The 10,601-nt window shown below is 44.1% G+C and overlaps 1 protein-coding gene across 1 annotated transcript in view; it reads right to left on the minus strand.

Moving 5' to 3' along the window:
* Positions 1-10,601, minus strand: part of LOC115233010 (zinc finger protein chinmo) — a 41,736-nt gene that overhangs the window by 7,497 nt on the left and 23,638 nt on the right. Inside the window, exons 4-7 of the mRNA XM_029803219.1 lie at positions 10,452-10,601; positions 9,686-10,026; positions 9,018-9,265; positions 8,637-8,912 (exon numbers count right to left, since the gene is read on the minus strand). The exon at positions 10,452-10,601 is cut by the window's right edge and continues 10 nt beyond it. Of these exons, the coding sequence (XP_029659079.1) occupies positions 8,637-8,912; positions 9,018-9,265; positions 9,686-10,026; positions 10,452-10,601 (1,015 nt within the window). The remainder of the gene's footprint in view (positions 1-8,636; positions 8,913-9,017; positions 9,266-9,685; positions 10,027-10,451) is intronic.

Raw genomic sequence — 10,601 nt, forward strand, 5'->3', positions numbered from 1 at the left:
GTTCAGTAGATGACATTAATATTATTCGCACGTTCGTGTTCATTTTTCGTGCTAAAGGCACACAACACGTGCGATATATGAATGTTTAATAATATTAACGCTATTGAACAAGATTGAAATCAGAGTTAACAATAGGAACGGCAAGGCCTTGGTCACGTGTGAGGCAGTGGCGTAAAGAATATCGCGTGGTCAGATACGACGAATTCGCCGGGCGAATTCGCGAGATTGGTAGTGGATGCAGTAAATTTGCACCCACGCCGCCCGCCCAATTTAGCCCGATCCATCCCCACCTTCCCGCCACGAAAATATACGTGCCTGGGCGTCCGAGCAGCTGGCGCTATCCCGCGTGTGCGTCGCAAACCTCACGCAATGACGCAGCGCACGCAGTGCGTCGTGCACACGCAAGAGACGCGTGAGCGAGCTTAATTTCTATGCCTGTGCAACGAGAAGAGAACCCGTTAATACGTGGCATAAATTTCGGCACGTTTTTACGAAACCCTCAATTAAAGAGAGTTCTCCCTATATCGTTTATACGCGATGCAATTTTTTCGACAAACGTATCCTGTATTTGTCAAAATTTTACGAATGACAGGTTTATCTATACTGAATAAAAATTAATTGCGAAAGAAAGGGAGAAAGGAATTTTATATATATATTTAAGATAGATATTATATACAAACGTGCTCGCTTATACACTTTAAGGAATATATAACACGCCTCGTGCTTACGCGCGTGAGATCTGACCTACTACTTCATCGGTAGGAGAGCGGCCGTGTGGTTCTCTCTTCTCACGCATGATGCAGCAACGATAGGAAAGAGAGAGAGAGAAAAAGAGACGGAAGAAGCGTGTCGCTCGCTCGCGAGCATCCTTTGTGTAGGAAAACCTGGACCGGGGATGGCGCGGTGAGGAAACGGAGGATACCCGGCGAAGATAGGGTTACGCACATTGTGCGTGGGCGGAGGGTTTGCAGCATGGTGTGGGCCCGTTGTTTTATTCGAACTTGCCGGTGCGAGGAGTATGGTAATAAAGCTCGCGAAAGAGGGGGCTCTCGGTAGAAGGGAACCACCACACACAGTCTGGCTATTTTGTCCTCGCGCGCGGAGAAAGCGTGGAAAAAATGCGTCGCGCGCGAACCCGCGACGGTAAAAAATTCGACCCTCCGAGGGTTGGCGGTGGTTAATGAAAATGAATGAAAAATTTATGGCCGCGAGTATCGACGGGGTTTGGGCTTCCGCGAGTTTCGCTCGAATTCAGGTTCGTATAATATATATCATAACGAAATAAAGAAAAATATCAAGATAAAGATAGCTGTAATCGCTAAAAAAGACTTGATTAAGTTAAAAATCATGAAAATAAAAAAGCCAATATATAAATAGCTGCAATTTTTTTTCATTATTACAATCCACGAATCTCTTTGTACAAGATATTTTTATTTCATTGATGAATATATAAAATAATCGAATAATCTGAAATATTCCGTAGAGAATAGTTACAATTTTCTCAAATTTCTTTCATTACTGGCGCGTAGTAATTAAAATCGGTAAACTATACGCGGATATGTACGGACGTGCTATGAGCATAACATTATGTAAATTAAAACCATTATAATACCGGGCAAAAACGCAAGAGAGCGAATAAATTAGCTTTAACTGAACATATCCTTCGCGGTGCAAAGTGCGTTTTTCTCACGGCCTTTACGCGATATTTTCAAGAGCGAGACATTAATGTCTTGAACCGTTCGTTAATTATTTGGAAGCGAAAAATCGCATCTAATTGTTTCTATATTCTTTTCGGAAAGATTTCTTTTCAGAAGAGTCCTTCAAAAAATTGACATTTATTGCCATTTTTGATTATTTCTCGAATTTATTATATATAATTTAACTATTTTAACTTTACCAAATCGGTCGTAAACATATCGGCTCGGTTCCATCACGTATATAAATAATCAACGTCCACAGTTTGTCGATTTATCAACGATTCCACGACTCTATCAAATACACCGATGATGGTTATTATTCTGATCAATAATGCATATCCATATGCTCGCACGTACACACATTCGTCGTGCGCGGTGTCGTCGCTATCACGACGAAAAACAACGAGACCTTCACGAGAAAGCGAGCGCGTTCCTCCTTTTTGCTTTTCGGTTGCGTTTCATGCTTCATTTATCAGTTTGCTCGTACGAGCGGGTGCTCCAATGGCCTTATCATGAATTATTTCGTGACCCGAATTCGGCATTGTACATATATGAGAGCCCGCGGACTCTCTATCCCTCTCTCTCTCTCTTTCTCTATCGTATCCGGTGGTCTAACGGTAACAGCGAGCTGTACGTACGCATTTACGTGTGTATGCGCGCGCGTGTATGCGTGCGCGTGCGCGCGTGACGAAACAATACGTGCATTCGTGGAGTTTTTTTCGTTGTCGGCACGAAAACGCGAAGCGCTCGTTGTATACTATGCGTGTGTGGGCGACATCAAGATTGGGCGTTATCACGGACCAACCAGATGATCGTATCTCGCTCACCCTCCCCCCCCCCCACCCCTCTCCCCTACGGTCTTCCACCATTTCTCCCTTCTCCTCTTTTGCGCTTCGACCTACTGAGAGCGCTTACGTGCAATCGTTGCAATCATTACGACACTGATGATAAGACCGTTTTCGCGTGGCATAACTCAATTCGATTTCCTGATTAGCTGTAACGTGCCGTTATCCACCGGCTGTATATGTGTGTGTGAGAGATATCACATATATATTTTTGTTAATGACGTAATCATGAATTAACCGTAATATCGTAAATTTCGCTAATGCCGGAAGGTATAATAATATTTTTAAGTTTCGCGAAGTTAAACACATATCAAACTTTACCGAAAGGAGACTAATTAATTCGCGCATTTCACGAACTCTGATATTATGCTCTTCAATTGTAATCGATCTACCTGATCTAGCTCAAGATTACCGATTCGATACATGTAAGTCGCTCTGCCCTCGATAGCTAAATGATAGTGCGATATTATTGTTGTGTAGAGAGTGAGATACGGCTTATTTGTCGAATAAAACTGACCGCCGCTCCGAAGGGCAGATAATAATTTCGTGCAATCTATCAGAGTAATCGAACAATTTTAGGCGGACACACGAGCGGCCTCTAATTCGGGTTACTGCGATTCTCTACCGCATACCACCGCCCCCGCTTCGATCAATACGAACCGTGGGGATGTCTATCATACCGTTTTCTGGCTCGAACTACTATCAAACATTACGGATATTCGTGAACTCATAGATTTTAAGCGCACAGTTAATTTTTCCGCCTCTACATGCTCATAGATTTTTACAATAATCGTAAAATTCACACGATATGTGATTCGCAACAGTTACTTTTTCGTATCTTTGGAGAGATCGTGACGATCAAAAAGCCCGGTGGGAAACGTTCACGCGTGAAACAGACGTTTTCTTCTCTGAAGACAATTTGCAGCGTCGTCTCATGCTCTTCTAACTCTCTTTCTAAAACACCACGCCTGGCCATGACACACATAGCAGCTAGCCTTTCGCATCCTCTCTCGGAAACGTCCAAACAGCCTAAACCCATAACTCATGAGGGATCTGCTGCCTCGTCTTCGTAGGGAACCCGCTATTTTCTCACGTCTCGAAAATAGCTACTTTTATCGGTAGCGTCATGCACAAAGGACCGGTTGATCGACTCGATTTCAGTTTGCATCACGAATAAAAATAAAGCCCGATTAATCAAGTCGAAAATATTAAACAAATCGAATAGAATTACTCAACTATATCTTCTACCGATGATGTAGCGCGTGACTCGAGTTTATCGATTTGATCGAATTGATCGAGTTGATTAATTCGAGTTGCGAAAAATATACGGACGTAAAAATAGAACGTGCATTTAATTTTATTCTGTCCCAAGACCGTGATGTAACGGAGTCGATGCATAATCGACATGGCCACGTGGTAGGAAGGAAAGCTAGCACGGTTGCATGACTTTCGACGCATTGCCGCAATAGGCGAAGGCCTCGCATTCCTCTTGTGCAACAATTTTCGGCGGTGGAAGGTCTCGTGACGACGACAGTAGAATGCCGCGGCAAGGCTGAATTACATCTAATCGCTTCTAAGAAACTGCCAGCCGAATGAGTGGCCTTCTTTTTAAATGGCATGTAATGGAAACTCGCGTGCATTTTATACATGCGAAGCGAGGAGAAGCCAGAAAAATTTTTCAATATAATTACAGTAATAACGTTCTATGATATGTGTGTCTGACCAAATTTTAAGAATATAAAAATTTATAAATATTTATAAGAAAATTCTTTGTGTGTATGAATATTCTTCTGAAAAAAATAATTGAATATATTGTCATTATCGTAGTTGCGCTTAATAGCATATTCTTTTAAAACCGAACTATACAAAAATTATCGATTATACATGTAGAAAAACAGAGATCTGTATTTTATCTCAATTATTAGCCATTTAAAAATTATTGGTGTCTAGACATTTTCAAAAGAAATAGTAGAGAAAGAATCAATTCCAAATTGGCCAAAGAATGTGCCATAGAGCGGTAATTGTATATGTATGTGATGCGAAATATTCTATAATATTACAAAAATATATATAAATATATTCTTGCTTCATATCGTACGATTTAACAAATCGTACAATAGTCGTGAAAATCTGATGATGCGTTTCTAGAGTTAATTACCCGAATAGCCCGAAAATAAAGATACCTAATCGATAAGAAAGATACCTAAGAACACCCTCCAGCTATATTGACGATAGCGATTCCTATAATTTCTATAAACCCCCTCGTAATCGTTGACAATATTTACCTCCGCCAAGCGATCCTTCGTGCTTTCCTCGGCGACACGAGACCGTCATCCAACTGTACATCGTCGCGGATACGTCGCCGCGACGGTGCACGTGAAATTAATACTCGGAAATGACTGATTAATGATTTAAGCGAGTCGCCATTTGTGCTGCACGAGGTTTCTCTCGCTCTCTCTCTTTCTCGTCTCGCCAAAGTTCGCCGTCTGGCTGAAACTTTTACGAGGTACGTACGCGAAATTGCAGAAGGGTTGCACGAGAGTCCATAAAGAAAATTAGAAAAAGAGGGAGACAGAAAGAGGGAGACAAAAGGAGAAATAACCGGCCGAGGGAAGACAAGACTGACAAATATATCTGTATATATATACGTATGTGTGTGTGTGTGTGAACACGCACATGTCCGATACAACTGCACCGTCTCTGCCCTCTCATGCATGGAACTTTATTTAATAATTCAGCGAAATGGGGAAATGAATGCAAATTCTGCGGTTCTCGCATGTGTCATTGTCTTAGAAATCTATTATTCGTCCACTGTGGAAGTGCATAGGTAGCGAGAGAAAGAGAGAGAGAGAGAGAGAAAGACCGATTAAATAACATTAAGTATTTTCCGCTTCGAAAGAACGGACTGAGCGAGACATAGTTTAGCTCTCTCTCGAGCCCTCTCATTTTCCGCGTCATTTCATATATCGTCCGGCTACCCTGCCACTTTTTCTACTGTTCCAATGGAGTTGGGCTCCACCGCGAGTGGTTGTCGGGCACTCATTGTAATTGATACGCGATAACTGCATAAATAATGAATTCGGCAATGGAGAACATAAATAATTTGCAAATGTCGCGGAACGATCGAAGGTTGGAAAATGAAATAATATCGGATTTTCTTGCAAGTGAGACAAACATGCTTTATTGAATGTCGTGATGTTATATCGGCGTAGCATATATATCCTGCATCGAGAAATGGGATGATTTATTTCAATATTAAAATTTATGGCAATTTTAATAGAAAAGAAATTTCTTTAATTTAAAAATGCAATTTTTTAAATTTATTTTCTTCGTTTTAAACTCTACCGTGAAATGATTACGCAATAATAATATCAATCAGTTCATAAGAACATGAAACTTCGTTCGTAATAGAAAGTCAACAGCATTCTCGAGATGAAGAGAAAGTATTATACAGATGTTCGAAACAAGAAACGTTAGAAGAAAAATGAAGTATACAATCGTGAGACGCTTTCGACGTGTTCGCTTGTGATTTCACTTCGGTGCTGATCTTATAACTCATCTACCGGTATGATCGTTCTTTAACGAATGCAATCAGCGGCAAGATCAAACGGTACGGTTTACAAAAGGAATATGAAGTTCTATATCTTTTTCAAACAATCGAAGCACACACTATTTCGAAAGATAGCTCTTCCTGAGGTTTTTAACCTCGAAACTCTAATACTTTTTATGCCAAATTATTAATTTATACATTTCTAACACGAGTTATCATCTAGCTATAACATATGCGAGAAGCTTAAGAATATCTTAACCGTTCTTAACCGTTAAGCATATCATTTTGCGGACAGAGAGTAATAAAAAGTAACTCTCCAATTGCTTGTGTGAGAAGCATAAAATTCAAATCTATGGAGACACGAGGCAACGTGTGGCTGGCCCTTCCTTGCCAAATAGCTTGCGCAATAACGTCGCATAAATTCCACGCCAAGATGATGATTGGGCCGACCAAGCCGGTGCGACTTCTAACGACTCTCGCATAGGATCTAACAAAAAGTAACGACGGTCCCTCGGTAAGCATAACTGTACTCCGATAGAATAACTCAACAATGCGACGGTCACGATTTTTCTCACCGCGCGTTTCTCGTCGCATTCCTCCTCACACGCGATTCAAAGAGCTCCGGCTTACACTTGCGCCACGGTCACACTTACATTAAGCGCAACAGAACAGGGTAGCGTCTCTCCGCTGTCATTCTACTTTTTTTTTTTTTATAACGTGCCTTTTCAGAGATTCACGTTCGTCTCTGTGTCTTTGTCCGTACGACTTTTTGAATAATTTAAGAGCGGTAACGAGATCTTTTTGTTTTAATGTCACATTCTCGTATACGGTTACTTCACGGCGTGACGGTAACATCAAATTTTTTTTTCCAACGTGCGCGACACTATTAGAGAATATCTTTGAAGATTGCAGAGAGTAACGTGGTTGAAAATGCAAAGAAGAATTCTCTCGAGATGAACGCATGGACGCGCTCCGAACTTTGGTACATTTAATAAATAGCTGCTCGGCCTATCAGCGACTTCTTTCACTCTTCCCTGAGCACGTTTAACGTGCACAGAATTATCTCCCCGCCGCCCCGAGTTTCCCGTTTCTTTGCTCTTTCTCCTCTGCGGGCCTAATGTCAATAACCGTTGCATTAGTTGACGCTTCGTTACTTTCTTTGCGGCGGGCGAGCGGGCGATTAAAAATGGCCGGGACATCGTTCGCGGCGGCAACACGAGTCGCCGTCGCGACGCCGACGTCCAATGCCGATGCCGTGGATCGCGTTGGTGTTGGTAGCCCATCGGCGTGCCCGTGTTTCACGTGGCGTCGTCGTAACGTCACGCTCGGTGATTTGCTCGCCGGAGCAAAAGATGTTCCCAGTGGCTGCACCGTCGCTTGCATCCTCTTTGTACACTTTGTTCACACCGTGAAGGTAAGTCGTAAGGCATACCATGGATCCCGGACGGGGACACGGACGGGGGGCCCCCGTAAAATCCACGGCGTCGTCGCTCTCTCTTTCTGCACGTTAGAGCGTCGCCGAAGCGGAGACTGACGTACACGTGGACGAAAAAAGATCTACACGAAACCGTCCCAAAAACCGTCAATTATCCTTCAGCTACTTTGATTCTTTGATCAGTCTGGAATTGATTTTCTCTCTTTTTTGCGAAAATTAAGAAACTGAATGAAAAAAAGTATAAATTTTCGTAAACTCTAAATTCGTCGAAAAATTCTTAACTAAGAGAACGTAAGACGAAAACTTCAAACGGCGCTTAAGCGCGTAGCAGGCTTCTTTTTACGATGCATCGTTTTATCTCTCGCCGCGGAGAGGAGAACGAGCATGAGAAACGGTAGAAGAGGAATGCGGCAGTTGCAACATCCACAGTTAGGCCCCACGTGCAGTAACGATGATGCAACTGCTTGTGCATTTTGTAACTCTGGAGCCAGTGTGCGCCTCCTACTCGGCGCAGCGGACCAGATAAAGTCTATCGGAATCACTTGGAGAGAAACCACTTCGCGTCCGAGAGAGCGTTGGGCAATATCCAAATATTATATTGCCTGCCGGCCGACTATCGCATGTTTTAGGCCGCGAGATCGGTCTTATATAATTCTCCAAAGTGATCGTAGCGCATGTGAAGAGATGTACTATTCGTGCTCACATTTTGTATATTTTGGCGACGAATCAAAATACACGTGGTACAGAAACGCGCGCGCGCGCGCGCGCGCGAGGTTCAACAAACCTGCAAAGTTCGCCCATGCGTTCATTCGCTACATCATCCTTGATTTCACGTGTCAATAGACTCAGCTGCGTCGTTATCTCTCAACCGCGAGCGTTTGCGATCTAATAGTAACCAACACGTAGCGCGCTTCCGATATCAACTCTACGCGAACGAGAGATCGTATGAAAAGTATCGCGAATTAGACGGAATAATTTTACGCAAAGTTACGCTTTGCGCTCGCATTCGGATCTCCGCTGAATTAAACTCGTAATTTGCGCCGTTCGCAAAGTAAAAAATAAATACACCGATCTCTCGTGATGACGCAAAGACAATGGATAACACTCACCACCGTCGATAGTAGAGACAGTGCTGGCCTTGTTGATCTTCGTGTTCCACATAGCGGGCGTGGCGGGTTTTTGATCGGGTGTCGGCGGATGAGCCGGCGGCATCGGCACCATCGCCGGACCCAGCTGCGCCCCGTGTGGCAGATGATCCGAGTTCGGGCCGTATGAGCTCGCGTCCAGCCCCCGTCCAGGATAAACCTCGCCGGAAAGTCTCTCCGCCAACTTCTCCGCCCTTTCCCGATCGGTCAACGCTACTGGCTCTTGTTTTATTCGAAGATCTGCGACAGGACCCAAGTTTTCCGTTAAAGAAAATCCGTCTCGTTTTATTCAATTTTATATCAATCTCTCTAAAGAGAGATCTGGGGTCTCCTCCTCTTTCTCACCTTCGGCAACGCTTTCCTTGACATCACAATTGCTGCGTTCCTCGGACCGCGCTCGTTCCAATTGCTGTTCCAGTTCCGTGGGCGTATGAGGCGCGGTGTGAGGATGCAAGGGAGTCTCAGAGGGATGGGTAAACGATTGATAGAAGTGGTTCTCCAGCAGGAGCGGATGCGGGGCAGACGCTGGCCGGAAGGCAGCGCCGTCGCGCAATACGCTCGCTCTTCCCAGCGTGTCGACGTCGCTCGGCGATCTAAAAATACGCGGTCGCAACTCAAAGAATCTCACGCGAGCGTAATCGGCTAGAACGTACAGCGCGACGCGGATATTTGGTAAACATGCGTATTACGAACAAGGTGGAAGTCGGAGATCCCGGAAATCGACGTAGCCCGAATGAAAGAATGAAAAAGACATTCTCTTCAGGATGAAGATCACTGGAAGATTACGTCGCTTTCTCGCACAACACCGGGGAATTTGAACTCAACGAAATGCTAATTTCGATCGAAACAAAATCTTTTAGCGAGTCAATTCCAAAATCGCTTCGCTTCCCCGTCCGCGATTTGTCACACATACGTCATCGCTAAAATCTTTAGAACGTAGGACACTCTCACCCGTGGCTATCCCGTACAAGACCATCGCAGATCCTTCGGTCGCTGAAAAATATTATCCTTACCTCATCAACCTCTTCGGCAGGCTCTCATAATAGTGAGAGCCCGAGTACATGTTGGGCACAGGATACGCCGGGGCGGGCGACGGTACCGGTGTGGGGGTCCTCTTCATGCTGTTCCTGAGCATGGTGGCCTCGCCGGCCTCGCTCATATCGTTCACATCGCCAACGCCACCCCCGTTGCCGACACCACCCCCAGCCACGCTACCGCTACCGATGGTACCGTTACTGCCGCCTCCGCCTCCACTGCTGCTACCTTCTACGTCCGCGGAGGTATTGCTGCTCTCCGCGGCGTGCCTCTGCGCCACAGCCAGTTTCTCGTGCTCGATGATCGACAGACCCTTAACCTAGATAGGATTTATGGAGAGAGAATCGTATAAATATATATCACGGGTATAAAAATGATTAATTTATTTTTAACACGTTCGTTATAAATATCATCGATTATGCTTAAAAATATTACGTATAGCGCTTGTGTTGCTCTGTATATATTTAAAAAATACGTAAAATACCATTTTCGCAATAAATATTTGAAAATATTGAATTAAAACATGCGATTCTCAGTTCAAGAGCAACAATTTCAAAGAGAGTTTGACAAATGATTTAACTCTTCTCGAGAGCTTGTCCCCGCAGTACAAATGACACATAGAAATACAGCTAAATACGTTTTAGGGCCGTCGAAATATCTGGAGATGCCGCGCGCCACGTGTACAATTATATCCGGAGAACATTATTTAAGGCCATTATTTTTCGAAAAAAGACAGGCACATACTTGAAGGCATTCAGCCGCCTTGAGGAAGGAGCTGAGGGATTCCTGGGACACATGTACCTCTCCACGGTACATGAATTCGAGGAGGGACGCCATATTGTGGGCACTCGTCCCATCGAGAATAACGATCAGACCCGCGGGAGAAGGCGGCAT

This window comes from Formica exsecta, unplaced genomic scaffold, assembly GCF_003651465.1.
Source record: "Formica exsecta isolate Colony F162 unplaced genomic scaffold, ASM365146v1 scaffold155, whole genome shotgun sequence".
NCBI classification, from domain to species: domain Eukaryota; kingdom Metazoa; phylum Arthropoda; class Insecta; order Hymenoptera; family Formicidae; genus Formica; species Formica exsecta.